This window comes from Echeneis naucrates, chromosome 10 (genome assembly GCF_900963305.1).
Source record: "Echeneis naucrates chromosome 10, fEcheNa1.1, whole genome shotgun sequence".
In the NCBI taxonomy this organism is placed as follows: domain Eukaryota; kingdom Metazoa; phylum Chordata; class Actinopteri; order Carangiformes; family Echeneidae; genus Echeneis; species Echeneis naucrates.
The window spans coordinates 15,652,500-15,672,859 of record NC_042520.1 but is presented as its reverse complement, the minus strand read 5'-3'; the positions used below and the strand labels follow the sequence as shown (position 1 = coordinate 15,672,859).

Below are 20,360 nucleotides of genomic sequence, written 5' to 3'. Positions count from 1 at the left end.
CCTTTCCTTCGGAAGCCAAGTCCTGCTGGCCCACCTGACCAGGAACAGCTGGCTGTCAGGTGGACATTAACATTCTGGTTGGACTGAAAATCAGCAGTAGCCTCCTCTGGATTCCAGAGGACTGAATGTTTTCTCTGATAGAAAACTGTAATTAATCCAAAAACCCATCATTTGGATTAATTCAATCAAAATAATCCATGTGTTTTGACCAGTCAAATAGATTGAAACTCAATCTTGACAGATTAAATTTGTCCTCACAGTGGCTAAGAATCACCAGCTTCTTTTCATTAAACATGAACACATCAATAGCCTCAGATGGCAATGTATGCAGGAAAGAGCGTGATTGATTGGACATTACTCATCGACAAGAGCTCTGTATCATCAGGAAACACATTATACATTGTACCAAGTTAGTTAACACTTTAGTAAACATCTTCAACACATATTTGAATAGGACTGACAAATGTATTTTAACTAGTACCATTTACAAGAAAAAGAACAGACCTGCAGAAAGCAATTTACATGCAAAGCTTTGAGCTATATCCACTGGCATAGACACACTGAAGAACAGACCATTCAAGTCAAAAGGCTAATTCAGAAACACAAGCACCACGAACCAGGGGTGCATTCAGTGTATTCAGTCATATTCTATGTGCTTCTTTAATAGTTAATCTCACACAGCAGTGGGTGGATGTCCACCATTACGACCATTCAGAGTCAACCCTCTTATGGAGCGGGTCCTGAATGAGCCCTCAGGGTGGAACGAATCTGGTTTATCCTCACAACGGAAAACCATGAGGAAGCCATTACGGTAGTTTTTATTCATCCACCCATACAGTAGAGGGTTGATAAAAGTCGAACACATAGCCACAATATGAAACACTGTATATATCAGTTTGTACTCCTCAAATTTAAGCACCAGGTCCAGGTCACTGGCCAGCTGAAACACATGGAACGGAAGCCAGCAGATAGCAAACACCACCACCACCAGTGCCAACATCTTGGTGGTCTTCTTGCGCCGATTGACACTGTCATTGCGGCTGGATGGGCTGATGTGATTCTTCAGTTTGACCCAGATGCAGATGTAGGCATAGCTAATGATGGCCAAAGGGATGATGTACTGGAGGAGCAGCATTGAGAGGCTGTAAATGACACCATCCCTGCTGGTCCCATGGGGCCATTTCTCAGAGCAGACAGCAATCCGCAGGTTGATAGAAGGTATCTCTTCATTACGGTACTCTCTGAAGATAGCCAGGGGTGCTGCCAAGACAGCAGACATAGCCCAGGTGAATGCCATGATGAGGAAGCTGGAGTGCCACGTGAAGCGCCGACCAAGGTGGAAAACGATACAGCGATACCGTTCCAGAGCAATGACGGTCATGGTAAGGATGGATACATGCACACTCAGGGCCTGGGCAAAGGGGACCATGTGACACAAGACAGCCCCAAACTTCCAGTCATCCAGCAGAGTGTAGACTAGAGTAAAAGGCAAGCACAGAGTGTTCACCAGGAGGTCTGCCAAGGCCAGGTTAGCTATGAAGAAGTTGGTCACCGTTCGCATGTTTCTGTAGTGAATAATCATGTAGATAACAAGAGCGTTCCCCAGCAGCCCCAGCAGAATGATCAGGGAGTAAGCTGTTATCAAGGTGATCTGGACTCCAAGGTGCTTGGTGATGTCAGTATGGAAACCAGGTGGGTGGAAACCCATGCTGCCATTAGTTTGAACCAAGGGACTGGTTTCACCAGCCTCCCCTTCCTCTGTGCTGTTGGATGTGTCTGGTGGGCTCATTTTATCAGGAGAGACCAGATCGCAGCTGAACAGACACCTACAAAGAGAAAGCACATAAAATAAAGCCATTGTTTGAGATAGTCCAGGCAGATTATTATCCACATTGGCCATGAAAAGAAAGTGACAAATGTATTGTCTGTGAAAAAACCATGAAACTCAGAACATTTATTCACTCTCACCTTTTCTCCCCAAATTGTACCTCACAGCATGCCTGATCTACATTTCACTCCACTGTGGTTTACACATGGTGTTATCAATCACTTGTCTTCCCCAGAAGGGCAAAACAGATGTTTGCCTAACAAACCATATTTAAATGTGTATCCAAATAAACCGAGAGTTATGAGTGTAAACAAGAGAATGTGAGCATTAGCTGTCTTCCCATTGGGAAGGATTGGCAGTTGTGTTTAAACTCCAAGTCTCTTTTGAGGTGAACTCCTGCGAGAATGCAAGACTCTCTCTCTCTTATACCCCACCAATTGAAGAAATTAAAGGCTCTGTTTATACGAAAAGTGACACTATTAGCATTACTGCTGAAGCCACCTAGTATTTCCCTTGACACTAATGACGGTGTAATTTATACGATCGCAAAGCTCTCTCACGCATACACGCAAATTATAATTACAATAGCCTAAAATTGCATTGAAGAAGGGAGCACTCGTAAAATCTGAGAAAATGAAAGATGCATTTCAATTTTTGATGATAAGATGATAATCAAAGATAACCAGCCCTTCTGTTCCAAATCCTCCCAAAAACAGAGGTAGTTCGTCGTCACACTATTTATAGTGAACATTCAATTTGCAGTGGTCTATGAACAAGCATTCATTTGGTTACAGCATGCAATGGTTTCCATAAAGGCTCAAGGAACCCAATGGAGGAAGCATTGTGATCCGAAGTCAGTTAATTAAAAACACCATCCTTTGACAGAACTATAGATTGCTGACACACACTGTCTGAATCTCAAAAAGTATACATCGTGTGGTAAGTATGACTTCTGAAAGTAAGACGGATACCACCCATTTTGTTACACAACTGTATTTACGTAATGCATTTCAGTTTACTTTCTGTACTTCATTATCTTGTCATTTCTGTCAATTTCCTGTGAGAGGCTGAGCGCTCTTGCCGAATACAGAATATTTTTTAGTGACAGGATCACAAACCGGCTTTCAAAAAATCCAGAATTAAGGATTTGAGACAAGGATTTGATTTAAAGTTTTCAAACCCAGATACTTTAACAGATTTTTCTTTGCTTGCTTCGTTTTCATGATTTCCTTTTATTCCTTTCCTTTTCATTTCCATAATGACTCTACTGAGGCAAATATGAGGCCTTTTAATGAGAAGTCATTTATTTGGTGCCACACGCTCTTTGGTTGCTGTTGGATTGATTCTGTGGGCTGTTTCTTTACAAACCATTTAAAAGACTGTAGTTTACTGATGTTGCTTTTCCGTTATTTTACAGTGAAAGCCGTGAATAGCCTACTTCAAACAATGTTTGATTATAATTTGCAGTGCTATTGTGTTGCATTATTGCCGCATTTATCTTTATGCATCCTTGCTTGAACTGTAATCCTCTCAGCAACAACAGGTCTAGACAACAAGTGTTCCTATGTCTGCGAGGTGTCTATTGTGTGCAGCCCCCATAAATTAAAGCCAATTAAATCAGGCCTCCAGTTTCATAAGATTATGGCCTACAGTGTAAAATGTTTAGATGTTGCAATGTCAGTGAACCAAAAGGCAAACAGACTCACATCGGCACACGGTAGAGATTAATCAGACAGTCTGCAGGCGACATGTGCACTTTATCAGAATTTGTCGAAGCACCTTTTTTTTTTTAATCTTCTTATTTTTATTCTCTTTTTTTTTTTTTTTTTTTTTTTGAATCAGTAACAGTAATCTTTGACTTGAGATAAGCATGTCCCCTTAACGCTGCTGGGGCAGAAAGCCCCAACAAAACCATATCTTAATGAACTCTCTGCACCATGCAAAGTATCTCATTTCCAATCACATGTGCACTGATGCTTCGCCCGCTCGCCCCATTTGTCGCCATTTGTTTAAATGGCTGGATAGTACGCACTCAGATATCTCCAAGTGAGCTCTCAGACCTCACTCAGCCGACTAGACAGGTGCATAAATAACACCATGTGTTGCGCAATTTGGACACTTGATCATCCTAATTTCCAAATGTCTCTGTCATGTCCAGATTACGCACACACGGTGTAGTTGTTCAGTAACTACATGTTGCTGTCACAGAAGAACAGAGATCAATAGCTTGCACATCAGGCGTTTTGCCGCCAAACTCAGCCACGCAATTTCACCGCAAGTCTAAATGAACGCTGTCCACTCACCTTTCCCCGGATGCCTCCTTTGGCAAACGAGTGCTCACTCGCGAATGGCGTGAAACAAGGGGGAAAATCCTGAAGCTCCTCCCAAACCGTGGCGTCTGGTGCGCATCTTGTGGCTGGACTGTGCGTCCCTGTGGCAGGTCTGCCAGAGTCCGTGTGAGCGTCCACACCCGCGCTGCGAGATCCGCCTGGAATGCGCTTATTTTACAGTGGGGTCATCTGTGTTCTTTCATTTGCACTGCATTACTCATTAAAGAAAATTGTCAATAAAAAGAATGTGTGTCACCACGCTGACTTTATTATGTTTTTGTGGTTGTATCCCGATTTATCATTCACTTTAATTCCAGTAAGGCTTTACCGTTTATTGTTTAAACCCGTTTATTGTTGTTTCTTCCTCATATTATTGAGAACAAATTCGAAAATGAACTTTGGAGCAATTGTGGGCTGTAAAACAAAGGCTCTTATAGGCCAATTGCTTTATTTCTTTACTTCTTTACTTTACTAATCAGGTAAACATTATTGTATGTGACTCAAGATCATATTATTGTGCAACAAACCAGTTAACTTGTTGGTTAAGATTTAGTTCAGTTTTGCTGATTCCCCGCAGAGGCATTGAGGAGACAAATGTCTCACAAGCTCATTCCTTTGAGCTTCCATTATTACCTAAGAAATACTAAAGTTGTCGGTGAATGGATTGTCCTTCATCCAAACCTAAGACATGAATTCTGGTGTAGTTATACAGCATCCCAAATCTCAATGGGATATTGAGCTCATTTCCTCTATACAGCCAGTAGTTTATAAAAATGAGTATTCAGGACATTTTCTCAAGCCCGAGTCTTGTTGAAGTCATTCAGCTCCACAAAGCATGATACAGGGCATCTCGAGTGAAAAGCTACACTCAACACAGTTAAAGGTTGTCTTGTAATAAATAGGATTCAGAGAGCTGAATAAAATACAAACTAAAAGATATTTAATGTATTAACAGATGTGTTGGGTAGCTCATCACAAACCTTAGGACAGGACCTGAAAGATTGTGTCTTTTGAAAGCAGATACAAATAGAGGAGGTTTAGTCTGGTGGAAGGAAATTACCAGATCATGTTTCCCTTCGCAGTGTTTTCTTTCAAGGACATGGCTCAGATTAGTTCTTCAGGCAACTGTGTTGGATACAATCCCGAGCTGTCTTGGTGGGATTTTATATGATGACTTGATAATTGGTGCACTGATTGACTCAACCACATTCATTCATTCATCTTATCCGTTTCCGGGTCATGGGGGGTGTTGCAGCCAATCCCAGCTCACATTGGGTGAGGGCTGGGTCCACCCTGGACAGATCACCAGTCCATCACAGGACCAACACACAGAGACAGACACTCACACTCAGACCTACGGACAGTTTAGAGTCACCAGTTAACCCAAACATGATGTCTTTGGGAGGAAACCCACACAGGCACGGGGAGAACAGGGAAACTCCACATAGAAAGGCCCCAGGGCCGGACCGCTTTTTGACTATGGCACCCTGTCTCTCCAGCTCAATTTATGATTTCATTCATAAAGGCGACTCCCCTGCCTCTCCATAGAGCTGGCATTTTTTATTGAAAAAGCTTTTTATACCCCTGCCACAAATGTGTCCATCTCCAGGAAGTTCTGAAAAGTCCTGGAAAGGTTTTACATTTGTCATCTGGTATAAAATTCCCCTTCTCCTGAATATCTTGAATTAGTCTACATTCTTTGAATTTAGGACTTTGGAGCAATTGTGGGCAATTGTGGGCTGTAAAACAAATCCTCTTATAGCCCCCCCCCCCCACTATCATAGCGGGATATCCTGCAATTAAAGTCCATATCTTTCAATCAGATCACTATTTCAGCTCCTCTGAGAGCAGTGGGGATCTGATCAGAGATCATAGTGTCCTCACATCCCACAGCACTGGAGCTGTTGCTCTTGCCTCTCTCTTTCTGTTTCTTTCTTTGTGTGATTAATTATTGAATATAGGAATGGGGGACAGACCAAGTTAGAAAGCCTCCTTCATGCCACTTGGATTTTCTCATGGAGGTTGAACTTGACAGGTGGAGACTGCAGCCTACCGGCTGCAGATAACAGCCTCAGATTCTTCAGTATTGAAAATATTGATTCAAAAGGCTACACAGTGTGTGAAGCAAATTGGATTCCTCTTGTAAAGAGTTGAGTGGGATGGTCCAAGTACTCTGTACCTCTTCTCTCATATTCAAAGCCAAAGATGATTTAATGATGATCTAAGTCTTATACTGTTTCTAATCACTTTGTAAGCCCATATATACAGGCGAAGCACTACACCATGTACACGATAGATCAAATGATGTATCCCATTAAAATGTACTGTAATCACTATGTCTTTGGTATTTATGGTATTTATGACCTTTATGGATATAAATAATACATATTAAGCATGTTATTAAATTTCAAGTGCTTTTATCATCTCAGTTTACTTGATACAGGCAATAAAGCCCAAACTGTGAGAAATGATAGTGCTTAAGAGAGTGTGAAAACAATTACCTTCTTCCTTCTTGTGGCTCAGGCAAGAGGTGACAAAATTCTTACTTGGGTGTATGTGATCATCTTAGAAATGAAAAAAAGTCAGTATTGAGGTACATGATGTGAAATGTAGGATCCAATGTTTTTGAGGGCTTAACCTGGACTGAATCTGGGACAAAAAGTTGTGGATGTCTCAATATCTCCTCAAATTTTAACCTCATTTATCTTATAAAACATGCCTTTTATAAGTCTGCCAACTTTAATGGAATGCAATAATCCCCTTTGTTGACAGCAAAGGAGGTTAGTTTAAGGGGAAGTGAGACTTTAAGTGGGCATTTATAAATTCAGTGTGATTCCCTGCTTGTAGTCAGGCGCAGTGGAGGAAGTGAAAACGCTTGGGAATCAGGCTGAGCAGGACAGTCACATCAATGAGGAAACTGGGACTTATTTCTCGGTTGGGGATAGATAAAGCGCAGGAGTGAAGGTAGCTGCCTGTGTTGTCCTCCACAGCCAGCTGTTTGCTGTCTGAGCCAACTCACAAGCGGGGCTGTAGCTGACGCATGCGCAGTCTGCCGTTCAGCTCCCGTTCCTGATCATCAGCCGACAGGATCAGAGCTCGGAAGAAGAGGAGGCCTTTCTCTAAACAAAACGACCACGTAAGACCAATCAAATGTTAAATAAATGTCGACTGCAGTCAAAGTAACAGCTATTTAATCTTATTTGTGTGTTATGATGTTGAAATGTGCCGTTTTCCGACCGTAACACGTAGCGAACAGTGTGAAACTAAAAAAACACCTGAACAGTCGGACAGTACAAATCACACGCGACCTTGACGGAGTCTCGTGATACCTCGAGCGTTTCTTGACGTTTTCACTCCAGCTGGTTGTCAATTCTCTTAAAGTTTGTCCAAGGAGCTAAGTGAAACTTACTGGCTGCAGCTGACGTCAGATCCAGCCTTAGACAGTGATTAACGCGGTCAACAACAGGAAGTCATTGTTGCAGATTGTGAACTTTGTATCGCGTTTTTTCGATGGCAGTTGATTTCGACAAATATGACACCGTATTAACCGCCTTCAGAAAAGCAAGGGAGTGATCATGCGCCCCCTATTTCTCTCTTCCTCCAGACTTTGGCTTTCATTTCCTGAGTGCTGAGCCTGCAGGGGAAAGGTCCTCGCCATGGCTGCTGCTCCCTCTGCACCGCCTGCCTCATCGGCCAAAGAAAGCCTGAGAGAGGATCTGACTTGTGCCATCTGCTGTGACTTGTTCAGAGAGCCTGTCATGTTGAGCTGCATGCACCACTTCTGCAAGCCCTGCATCTCCAGATACTGGAGGGGAACACAGGGCCGTGTGAGCTGCCCTCAGTGCCGAAAGGAGTTCAGCTGCAGGCAGTTTCAGACCAACTACCTGGTCGCAGCCATGGTGGAGAAGGTCAGGGCCACCACGGCGGACACTTACATCCAGAACCTGGAGGTGAGTGCACTGCTCTCAGCATGACCTCCATCACAGATTTGGTCATCATCCTGTTGGCCTCCGTCCAGGCCTTCATTCTTGTCATCTGGACAATGTTGTTAACAGATCGACAGTCTTAAACAAATACGTGTTTGCTCCAAAGTAAACTCATCAAATAAGGATGAGTGTTTGGTAACCTTTGAGCTATTCAAATTGAACACAGTTGTATTTTATGTTTATGTCCACATCTGTGTTTATATCACTGAAGTTACACCCTGAACTAGAAATGTAGGCCCAAGTCCACGCTTCAATCCCTGTTATATTAGGTTGCGTGACAAGATATATGGCTTAACCACAGCAGGGTTTTACATTTTGGAAAGCACTCGCTTTTTTACAAAGAGTTACAAAACAAGATACACTTGAATGGGGAAGTAGTGTGCAAGTTCAACAGCTGACTCAGCATCTTCTGAAGCAAAAAAAAAAGTATATTAATAAAATCCAATTACAAGTACGTCTAAGATTCAATAATTAAGTTATTATATGTTGCCCCGAGCAAGGACTCAGTGTAAAAAAAAGTCTCAGGAAGAAGAAAATATTTTCAACATAAAAATAGATTAAGATTAACGCATGAATGTTTATAAAATACTTTTTTTCTGACAATGTCCATTTCTCAGGTATGTCAACACCCTCTTTCTGAATGGGTCCTGTCTCCTCTATACTCTAACTGAACATTTTCCACAGATGAGCAGAAACAGAAGCAGGAGCTTAAAACAAACTCCTCAGCAAACTACAAAACACACAACCACCTATGTGCAGCATGATCAGTGTTATCAGCATAAACCACAATGACCTAGTCAATATCTGATTCTTTAAGTTAGCACTCTGTCCTTTTCATATTGGAGCTGCCCATTGTTCAGCTGGGACTGTCAGCTATGCAGGCAATGGGCAGCTCCAGTAGTTGCAGGTGAGCAGATAAGACTGTTTTCTCAATGGATATCTGCTGATGTAACAATGTTGCCCTCCACTCCACCAACAGACCCACTTTCTTCCAGATATTGCACTTGCTGCCATTACAGTTCCTGAAACCTGTACTCCGTGTGCATGTCCCTGGAGCAGAAACACAGAGTAAAGGTCCATTTGTGCCATCAGGGAACGATATTATACAGGGATATTTAGGACACATTCTCCGTAGTTTAACACGACCATTCCAACACTATACAAAAGAGAGAAATCACAAAGATAAGGAATATGTTCTCACTAAGGTAATAGTAGTTGACACCAACTATTGGATAATTCATGGTTATTTGTGTAATTATTGATTTTCTGTACGCTGTCTCTGTCCCCACACATTTGGTATAATGTTTTACAGAAACAACTGAAAGAGACTCTGGAAAACTATCACCTGAAGAGGGAGTACTACAAAAACAGCATTGTCAGAGACAAAGACAAGATGGATACCATAAAGGTACATTTCTCTAAGTCACAGGATGGCAGCACTTAAAAGATAAGAATGCACATGTCCCTCCCTAATGGCTGTTTGCAATATGTTGCTGTGCATATTTAGTGATGTTTGCAGTGTGGTAAGTGACGGTTTGTGCTTTGATATGCTAAACATAATGGTCTTGTGCTTGGGTGCATCAATAGCTCTGTAACCTTTGACTTAGTTGTGTGTCAGTTATGCAAAGTAAAACCTTACTGCTATGCCTATGACAAAGATTCGGGGGACTGAAATAAAAAACATATCTAATGTTTGAGACAGATGGAAGATAAGAGCTTGAGTTAAGTTATGCGTTCTGTGATGAGATAACAGGAAATCCTTAATTAAACAGTGTGTAGTTGTTTTACACTTTTTTGATGCTATTTGTAGGTTCATAATTAATTGGTTGTTTTTCGCTGTAGAGATTTGTGCCTGGGCACAAATTATTTTGAACTTTACAGGAACAAACCATTCTGGGTTATAGCTAACTCCTCTCAATGTCTAACTGGTGATTTTAAATTAAATTATATGTGGTTCTGCTGAGAAAGTAGTACATCATGCATTCTGGCTTTAATAGCAATGATTCCTCCCTTCAGAGGTTTGGAGCAGATTTGCAGGCTCGTGTTACAAGTGAATTCAGAGCTCTCCATCAGATTCTGGACCAGGAGGAGACTTGCATGCTGGAGCAGCTAAAGAGAGAGCAGGTGGATGAGCTGGAGAAAGTTGAGCGCCACCTGGAGGCTGTAGAGCTGGCCAAGAGGGAGATAGAGGAGAATATAAGAATATTCCAGCAAGCTAGCACCACCAATGAGAACATAATCCTGACTGAGGTAAGGCCTTAGGAAGGGCAAAAAGTTCAAATGAGAATCAAACGTCATCTGTCTCAAGAAAGATGTCAGGCCATACATATATAGATTAAACTGAACTGAACTTTAAATGCGTTCATGAAATTTTCCGAGGTGGACAGTAACAAAAGTGTACTTTTTGAGTATCTTTACTTGAGTATTATTTTTGGGGGATACTTTTACTTTCTCTCCACTACATTCAAACGACAAATATTGCACTTTTTACTCGACTACATTTTATCGATGCTCTCATTACTCGCTACTTTTGCGTTTACATCAGCTGATGATTTTTTTTATTTATTTATTTATTTATTTTTTTGAGAAAATAAACTTTCTGCTGTTTCGAGTATGGTTTGTCTCAACCATATTGCCGTACCTGTACTACATCATGCCATATGTCGTGTTCCAAGACGAGATGTAATCAAGGCATAAAAAATTATCTCAAGCCCACGTTTGAGATTTTTGACACCAAAATTGATTTGTTTTAGTGCAAATATTTGTTGTGTTTACCGTGAACAAGTTATATCACAACCTACAAAAACTTGTCTTCCAACCTGAAAGAGTACGTTGCGGGATGTAAAGTAGAGCTAGCTATTGATGTGTCATTCATGAACGATTCGTTCATTTTGAACTAATCCTTATGTATGACTTGGGGGTAACAAGTCATCTGAGTGGGTGATGTGTTCTTTTTTTCCTTGGTCCACACATGCGCACCACAGGCTCAGATTCATTCACTAATGAGTCTTTCTGCCGCAAATAAAATACAGGTCTTCGGGTCTTAGTCTCTCATTCACTTGTTCACAGTAGCACTCTCAGTGTAGGCGTGAATGACTATTGGGAATGTTCCCTGGTCTGTGCGTGCGCGCGCCACAGACACAGATTCGTTCACAAACAGGTCTTTCTGTCTCTTGGGAGGTTGGGGGGGGGGGGTCCAGTCTCTGGAGGGGTCTGGTCTAGTCTCCAGTCTCTGGAGAGGGGTCTGGTCTCCTGTGCTATAGCCCAGTCCAGAGTCACCAAGACATGTTCGCCACCGTGCTGCTCAAGGCAGATCAGGTAGATAAGCAACCTCCATCTGTATTTTCAATTTACATTCACATTCATATATTGGTGCCATATATTGCTTCAATATCATAAATATATATATATATATATATCCTGAGGGACATTCGCTTTCATGCATCATTCACACAACAGGCAAGCAATAAGACATACAGAGACATGCTGTCTCACCTTTACACTGCAATGTGCTTTTACTGCCCAACATGACAAACAGCTCGTTTTTCTAGAGATTAGATAATGAAAGGTTTACAAACACTAAATAGGTGCAGCAATGGGGAATTGTATTATGTTTATACTTGTGCTGGTTAACACCTGGTTAATAGCCACACAGCTCCACTTTAGGGGATCCGACTCTGGGTCTTCTGTGTGACCGGCCTGAACGTTCCCCTGTACGCCGGTGGCCTTGTGGGTAATGTGGGACGTAGTCAGCACGTAGCCATGTTGTGTTGTGTGTACGCCTGCAGAGAAGCGTGTTTGTCCCTCTGTCCGGTGAATGGTGTGAGAAATAACGCCAGCTTGAGAGTCACTGTGATGAAACTCAACTCTGCAGCCATAAAACAACTGTGTTGTGATGTTGGAAGGAAGAAAAGAGCTGAATAAAACCGGTCCGTGTGTTCATCTACTCCGCCTCTCCTCTTCTGTGTGCGAAATTAGCCCGGACTGCTAGTTAGCAAGCGAAGGTGAAACGAGACTGGTGGACGGTTCTGCGTTACGCCATACTTACGTCGTAGTGTAGGGAGTCTCGCCGTAGCCCCCGACGTAGCCTGACGTGCACCTCCCAACAAATTTAACTTAACGCAGACCGAGAGGGCTGTGTTTGGTTTAACTATGCAGATGAGACCGGGCGGGATCAGCCCCCCCCCCAGAGACCGGTATCTTTAACTGAAGTTATTTTTGAGCTATAAACATCAGAATCACATCAGTGTATTGTATAATGACACTAAAGCTACTTTCCTTTCCTGTATTTCCTGAGGTATTTCTTTATTTTTAAGCCAATACTTTCACTTAAATATTTTGACTAAGCTAGTGTATTGGGGTAATATTTGACAAGGAGCATCTGCACTTTTACTCAAGCAGTGAAGTTGTGTATTCTGTCCACCTCTGGTCATTTGACCTGGGTTTGAAATAACAGTTTTTAATGGAATATTTTTTGTCTTTACCTCCTGTAGCTTCCACAGCCAAGGTAAGTGCTCATTTCAGTGTTATGAAGGATTGATTGCTTTTGGCATTTTTGCATCTGTCACATGCTTATTTGATTTCACCATCCATTTAGTGCCATTTGTGCTCAGAATAAATGATCCTAACTAAATGCATGTTTGCTTTTTTCCCCCCAACAGACCATGTCTGCAGGTGGATATTGCCCCAGAGATTGATCTGACAGCTTTGGGCAACAAATACATGGCTCCATTACAGTACATCACATGGAGAAAAATGTTCAAATCTTTGAAGCCAGGTACTTTTGTCTCTCGTTTGCTTCATTAAAAGGGTCAAGTGGTATCAGAAGAATAGTAATGACATAATTTTTCACTAATAGGATTGTTTTTTCAAATTCTTTTACCATAAATATCATCAGTGTGTTTATTTAATGATTTTTTTTATTTTTTTTTCATCCCAAAGGTCCTTCTCCATTAACATTTGACGTCGACACAGCACACCCAAGCATTAGAGTCTCCAGGGACAAAACCATGGCCTTTGAATGCGATGGCATGATATTGCACCTGGACAACGGTAAGCGTTTCCTCCAGTGCGTTAACATTTTGGCTGCCCAGGGTTTTCAGTCAGGTCGACACTACTGGGAGGTAGAAGTGGGCCCTAAACCAAAATGGGACCTGGGTGTGGCCTCAGAAGCCATAGACAGACGTTCGCGGATTAAGCTGAGCCCAGAAAATGGATACTGGACTCTGCGGCTCCGTAACACGAATGAATACTCAGCCGGGACCCAGCCCTGGACGAGGCTGCAGGTCAGTTCCTTCCCAAAGAAGATTGGTGTTTTCTTGGACTGTGAGGAAAGGAGAGTGTCCTTCTACAATGCAGATGATATGAGTCTGCTCTACTCATTTGCCAATGGGCCGAGGGTCAAGGTGTTCCCCTTCTTTAGCCCGTGTATTAGTGGTAACAGTCAGGAGCCTCATCCTGTCAAACTTCTCCACTACCCACCTGTCACTCTGTCTGATTAGCGTGACCTGCAATCAATAAAGGCTTGTTCACTTATTGACCAAGGGTTGTTATCACTCGCCAACTACAAAAGTCTTATGTCATTGTTTGCATTATGGTTCCATGTCGCCATACTGTTATTTTTTATTATTTTTGTACATTTTTTTTCTTTTTTTTTTTTCAATGTGTTAATAATCAACAGATGCTTAAAAAAATCCATTTTGCCATAATGCTGGAGCGCTCTAAGACTGATTCAATTTGCAAGAGAAAAGGGCAAAATTGCATCAAAACACTGTATTTAACCATTTTGTGTTCAGTATATCAAAGTATGATGCATGTATTTGATTTTTAAAACTTACTGGCTACACACTGTTCAATCAAGTATCAGATGTACATGTGGATACATGACCTTTCTGATGATGTTCTGAATAATAATCTCTGATTATGTCAGACCATCTACAGGTTTACTTGTAAATCAGCTTTATTTTATTATTTTTTTTAATTACACTTGATTTTAGGTTGGAACAAACAGTTCTTAATATTTTGAGCATTTTCTTTTTACATATGTAACATTAAAACATCTTATGGTTTGTATAGCGGACTTGTACCAGCATGATTTCTATATATGTATTTCTATATATATGTATCTGAAATCGAACATCTGATGTTATGCACTTGATTGTTAAAATGGAATAATGGAATGTTGAAATGTACTTTATCCTACATTATATATCATATCAGTTTTTCATTGATCATTGAGTAACTGGTCATTATATGCTCATTGAAAGCCAACAATCATTATAAAAAGCTGATAATAAACTGAAAGAAATCACTTTGTCTTTCTCAAATGAATATTGATGTGATTCTACAGTCAGATTCTTTCCTGCAGCCGTGACAGTGATTGCTGCCATGACCTCACTTGAAATAATCGAGGATGTTATTAAGCATCATCAAAGCAGATCACAACTATGAAAGCTGTGGTTGATGGTAATTCAAAGCAATTTAACCAAGGCGGCAGCACAGGGCTTTTGACTCCTCTGCACCTGGACTGGAACTTGTGAATGCATGAGCCATCTCTGAAACTTGAACAAAAAGAACAGACAGGCTCTTAGTTATCTTCACAAACGCACAGGAGCCCTGACGTCCTGTTTCCTGATGTCAGGTGAAAGGTCAGATAAACAGGGTGACAGTGGTGATGCCTCCTGGCTGCTCAATGTGCCTCAGGGGTATGCTGAAGCAGGATTCTTCTGCCTTCTATGCTGATTGGAAAAGTGGCTCAGTGATCTGTAACGGGGGGTGGGGGTTGGGATGCTCGTACTTTTCCTGAACTGCTCCTTGAGGAAGGGTGCATAACAGCTCCACTGGTGGGCGCTCCCTCTGAATTGCAGAATGAAAGCAACTAAATGTCCTGAATTGGACAGTTTTGCTGTCATTATGAGTAAAGCATGTATATTTGTGTGCAAATATTGCAGGTTACATGAATCTCAAACAGTCTGGAAAGGTGGTTGTGTTTCCTCCTTTAAAAAGTGATGTTTTAGTAACATTTCTTGTTATATTTTGGGGTAGGCAATTGGAAGATGTATGTTCTGCATTATGTTTGCCTTAAGGATAAAAAAAAATGGGGAATACACAATATGGAAGTGCTTATTTTTAGTAAACCCACAAAGAATAATCATCCTACTCTTTTGCCTCCTCTTACATGAAAGCTTCCTGTGCTGCCCCAAACCCCAAACAGTTACTGACCAGACCATGGACCCTTTAGCAGACAGGCATTTTCACTGGGAGTAGGTTGATAGCAAAACGGAGGGGGAAGAAAACAACTTAAATAAATGCTAATATTTGAAATCGACTTTACAAAGTGAGAAGTCAGAATGTTGTGTTCACTGTTTTGCTGACCCCAAGTGGCCAGAACATCAATGAAAGCAGTTAAGGTTCATAACATATTGTTAAATGTTGTATGAAATGTATGCGGGGATGAAACTCAAACTCCAGGATTTATTTGTTTTGAGCTGCCAAGGTTCTCCATCATTCTCACCGTATCAGCTCCATGGATATCCAGCATGCTTCTGTGCTGCTCCTTCTTTCAGGCTGGGAAACGGCCATCATCGCTGACTGATACCGAGCATGACCTATAACTGAATGATTTTGGCTGCCACAGCAAAACAAAATAAAAAAGTGCTCTTGAACGTTTGACAGCTACTTCAAAGTAGTGCGGTGCCTTGCATTTCAGAGCACAGGCCCATGAGTGCAAACAACAACAGAGCTTGCATGCGTGATCTACATCCTTCCTATAATAATAGCAATGGATCTGTGTTTCCTGTTCTGAGGATGGGCTGGTAAGAGTGCTGGCACTTCAAGGACGGGTCCTTGAGTCCTGACTTGTCTCCCAGGAGCCAGAAGAATTATAAATTCAAACTTTTTCATCTGACGCAGCAAGGGGCAATCATGCTATCCTGCATTGGGGGGTATTGTTTGTTATCTCTGTTGTCAGAATGCTTATGTATGCAGTTTATTACTATATTGGCAACTGGTGTTTTCATGCATTTATGACATTATCTGTTTTATATTTGCAATGAGATTTGGTAACTCCCAGGCAAAAGCTTTGTTAGACTATTAGCCTGATCTAGTGTGTTTATTTTCCTCTGAAGCAGAATGCACTGCAGGGCTGACACCGGGGGAACATTTTAATTACAACCATTCAATCACAACATTGTGTATTAGGGCCAGAGAGGTGGATTGCCATAAGGGATCTGGGGGAGTGGGGGGGGGGGGCTGCCCACAATAACATGAAGTGATCCTCTGACTAACTGTTATTTCACACACTCCCTGATGTTAGGTTCAGTGAGAATAACAACATTATCATATAAAGAAATTTCTTTTTTCTCCTGTGTGTTATCAGCAGCTGCCGTTTGATGGGTAGACAGGCTTAGAGCAGCTCTGAAGGCAGAGCCAGATGCCATTATCATTGCTGTGATGACGCTCAAAGTGGACGTGGAGCTTGTTATTTAGTTCACAGCACACTGTGCTGTCAGAAAACAGAGGTGTATGGAATTGATTATTATGCCATTTTGGCTCTTCTGCAGTTAATGGTCTGATTTGAAGTCTAGTCAAAATTACATGTACTTGTGATAGTTGCTGAATAATATATGTACCTATCCCCAAAACTTTCTTTACATCTGTGTGAGTGTAACTTGTGTGCAGTCATCCAAGTGGACCTCATACCCTCTTTGGCTTTTCGTCTCTGAGTGTTTATGGTACATGAGTTTCTTCTCGCTGAAAAATAAACTGGGCGGATAGAGACTTAGTATGGGCATGTTGTGCTCTCAGTACATAATTTTCATTCACCCACTGAGGGCTCCCTGAGGTGGATGGACACATAGACAGACATGGGGGCGGTGCAGGACTTGGACTGTGTTGAGTTTATTTTGAAGTCATCAGTATATCTGACCCTTTGCAAGAATAATTACAGACTCTTACAGAGCTGCTCTCAAGGCCCCTCTGTTCAGTTCAACAGTGAGACAAATTTGCATTTAGAAACACCAAAGGCATCTCAAATTAACAGCAAATATTTGACCTGAACATTTAAAATTGTGCTGCCTTTATGGTGTCTGAAGAGATGAGGAGTAAACACATTATGAACTACAGCTGACTGAAGGCACTCCTCTTGTAGAGAGTGTGTCTTTACACTTCTGTGCTTCCTGGTGTGACATAGCTTGATTCGACTGAGCTGAATGGATGTCAGGATGTATTTAAATGTAGTGGAAAAACCCATCAAAGCAATATCAAACAATTTGGCAATTTGCAATGCAACAAATGATAATCCTACAGCTCCTTATGTCCAGTTCACAAGTTTAAAGTCTGGAGACTTCATGTCAGACTGCTGCCGAGTTTACTGGCCAACCAATAATTTGGCTTTTTTTCCTCCTTCTGATGGCAGTGTGCAGAAATCCTAACGATGCATCATGGCTCCAACACAAACATCAGCAGAATTGTACCTGTTTTGTTGGCAAAAACATTTCAGACTTTATTTACCTCTACTGTCTTCGAGAATCTACAGCTAAATCCAGTTGTCCTACATTAAACTTTCTCAGAGAGCTGTGACCTGGATGACGGAGAGTTTACAGAGAAAATGAACTGTTTGCTTAATCCCCGAAAAAGTCCTGTATAGTTTTTGTTGACCTAAGTTTTGTACCATGTCATTAACCTTTCAGTGGACTTGAACAGCTGAAACTGAAATCAAATCATAAAAAAAGGGGGTTCCAAACATCTGATCTTGCTGTGTATGTATAATACTATACGTCTTTAATGCAGAGGATAAAACCAGTGGGATCCTGCAGGAAGGAAATTTGTCATGGATGTTAAGGAGACACCCCCCTCCTGCCCAACACACACCCAACTCCCACTAACGCGCGCGCGCGCGCACACACACACACACACACACACTCCATCTTGTGTGAATCACTGGATGGATGGGCCAGCATGCTCTCCAGTCACGAGCAAAGGAAAGGGAAATCATTGTAAAGCCCATTCAGCGCCGTATGCATCGTTTTGACACACACACACACACACACAAAAGAAAACAGACAGAGAAAAAAAGGGCCAACACGTTTTTCCCTTTTCCTCAGCAGTCCGTCCCTCCCAGTGTGCACAGGACAGACTGGCATCGATTGATTCGATTCACCTGGTTCCCCCCCAATCTGCGGACATTCATCCAAGCGCCTCTCCACCGGAGGTCAAACTGCACTAAACAAGAACAAAAACAAGGCATTTTTAATCAGACACATTTGCCTCAAGCTCTCTGCACTTCTGGACCGGAGATCTGGAGATGAAGACAGATTTTACGTTTTTCTGTCGGATTTGGATTGGAATAGCGTTTGCCTCAGGTGAGGAGACTTTTACTGAGTCTGAAAGTTTGGAGCGCGCAGCTTTTTTTTTCTGAGGTCGAGCAGACTGTTGCATTGACTACAAGTAAATCATTTATCAGAAACTGGTTCACTTTTTACTTCCAGAGGCTTAGACTTTGTATTCGTGTTAATCCGAGCTCTTAAACTAAAGATGGGTGGATCCTGGACTTTGCTTTTTCAGGTTTTAGCAGTTTTTTGTTTTGTTTTGTAGTGTTTAATTGGGAATAGGATATTTCTTAGGGAGTCACAGGATTGCTATACAAAAGCAATAATAAATAATAAATCTGTTTAAAAAGAAAAGAAAGAATACATTTGGATTTTGAAATATACGCATGAGTATATTATAAACAGTAAATAAGGGTTACATAAATACATACATAAATATAAATTATATTAATAAAAAGACTAACAAAAAAATCCCTTAAACTTTTGCTTTTGTTTTCACCTACTACTTTGGCTTTTTTCTTAATGTGTTTGATTATGGGGGGCCAAGGAGCAAAGCCAAAACTGCAGTAGCACCCCTTTTGTTTCTATCTTTACCACATGTTTTTCTTCTTCCTTTTGAAATGTTCAAGAGTTTTGTAATCAGCTTTTTTTAAACAGGTCAAAGTTGATTATGCTTTTATGTGTGTTATTTTTGCATACAAGGTCCAGTTGGTTGGATCAAGCCAAGCAGTGATCTCCTTAGGCTACTGGCTCATTTGCAAAAATAGACACACATAATCATCAGACTAACCCTCACAAAAGTTGTACATGGGATTCTGACTATGAAGCTGCTAAACAGCCAAAACCAAAGTTAAAATTTGGACAGTTTTGTCAGGTATATCACAGATTGACTCAAGTTAACACATTAAATTTGCAGTTTAACCCAGTTGATGCAGGTGCCATTTTGGATTTTCATTTTATCGCCACTCCTTCTTGGACAAACCAAATCCTATTTACCATTGGTTTTGCCACATGACAGTAAAGATTTTGCCACAATCTCATCAGTGTTTTTTTTTTTTTTTTTAAAAAGCATCTCTCCCTTACCCTCAAAAAGTCTTTCCAAGCAAATCCAAAAATCCATCTACTTCCTATTTTTTGCACTAAAAACTCAAGCCAAAGCAAGATTTGTATGTGTGACTCAACGATTCAGCCTGGAAAGGAGGGCTCACACCAAGCACCTTTTTGACCTTTTTTTGGGCCATTCAAGGGAATGACACAAGCAATAGAAAGCAAGAATAATCAATAAAAGCATTTATTTTTCTCAAGAGTTCCACCTTTCAAAATTTGGGCCTGCTTACTATTTGATTATTGTTTTAGAGGTGTATTATTTTAATGGCACTCCTCTGACTCCATAAAATATATTTACTATTTTCAAAACTATCACAATCTCATTCAGTAAAGATTGTTAAATCTTTAAAATTTGTTTTGCATTTAATCAATAATAATTATTTGCTGTCACAGCCATGAATTTCAAATAGAGCAAAATCCAACCGGGCATCATTCATAAATACTTTAAAGTTTGTGTTTGATAATCCAGAGGGAATCTAAAAGGAAGTCTGCTTGCAGATCAGCACTAGGGGGAGGCATGCTGTTGTTGTGTTTGATAAGAGATGCAGTTAATTAGGGATGCTTATCTCAGAAAGATAAAATAGCAGATTTAGCTGTGTTTGTTTGGATGTCTCCACTTGCAACGTGTAGTCCTGTGGAGGTCAGAATTATGCAGGGACAGTGGGAGGAAATCTGATCATCTACACTGCCATGTGGAGAACAGAGGGAGAGATGGTTGTGGGGAAGGCGGGATTGCATTTAAGTGTATCATTTCAGTTCATTTTATTTCTGTACAAGAAGT

At 41.2% G+C, this 20,360-nt stretch overlaps 3 protein-coding genes across 4 annotated transcripts in view; 2 read left to right on the top strand and 1 right to left on the bottom strand.

Annotated features, from left to right (window-relative positions):
- Window positions 1–593: 593 nt before the first annotated feature.
- On the bottom strand, window positions 594–1,795 carry npy7r (neuropeptide Y receptor Y7). The gene has a single exon (XM_029512991.1). The coding sequence runs from the start codon at window positions 1,787–1,789 to the stop codon at window positions 674–676; it is 1,116 nt and encodes a 371-aa protein (XP_029368851.1). The 5' UTR covers window positions 1,790–1,795; the 3' UTR covers window positions 594–673.
- Window positions 1,796–7,065: 5,270 nt separating this feature from the next.
- Window positions 7,066–14,448, top strand: trim105 (tripartite motif containing 105). Its single transcript, XM_029513101.1, has 7 exons — window positions 7,066–7,294; window positions 7,763–8,108; window positions 9,457–9,552; window positions 10,161–10,394; window positions 12,638–12,651; window positions 12,806–12,921; window positions 13,086–14,448. Exons 2-7 carry the CDS (start codon window positions 7,815–7,817, stop codon window positions 13,643–13,645), a joined length of 1,314 nt encoding a protein of 437 aa, XP_029368961.1. The 5' UTR covers window positions 7,066–7,294; window positions 7,763–7,814; the 3' UTR covers window positions 13,646–14,448.
- A 3,808-nt stretch (window positions 14,449–18,256) lies between these two features.
- flt4 (fms related receptor tyrosine kinase 4) overlaps window positions 18,257–20,360 on the top strand; it is a 38,579-nt gene continuing 36,475 nt past the window's right edge. For both annotated transcript variants that reach the window (XM_029511761.1, XM_029511760.1), the window contains exon 1: window positions 18,257–18,505. In XM_029511761.1, the coding sequence (XP_029367621.1) occupies window positions 18,448–18,505 (58 nt within the window). In that variant the 5' untranslated portion in view covers window positions 18,257–18,447. The remainder of the gene's footprint in view (window positions 18,506–20,360) is intronic.

Bases quoted from the DNA above. Each gene is read 5' to 3' on its own strand.
- trim105 (XM_029513101.1), top strand. From the start codon at position 7,815: ATGGCTGCTGCTCCCTCTGCACCGCCTGCCTCATCGGCCAAAGAAAGC. The intron at 8,109-9,456 runs GTGAGTGCACTG...AATGTTTTACAG, and splicing joins CTTACATCCAGAACCTGGAG to AAACAACTGAAAGAGACTCT. The intron at 12,922-13,085 runs GTACTTTTGTCT...TTCATCCCAAAG, and splicing joins GTTCAAATCTTTGAAGCCAG to GTCCTTCTCCATTAACATTT.
- npy7r (XM_029512991.1), bottom strand. From the start codon at position 1,789: ATGAGCCCACCAGACACATCCAACAGCACAGAGGAAGGGGAGGCTGGT.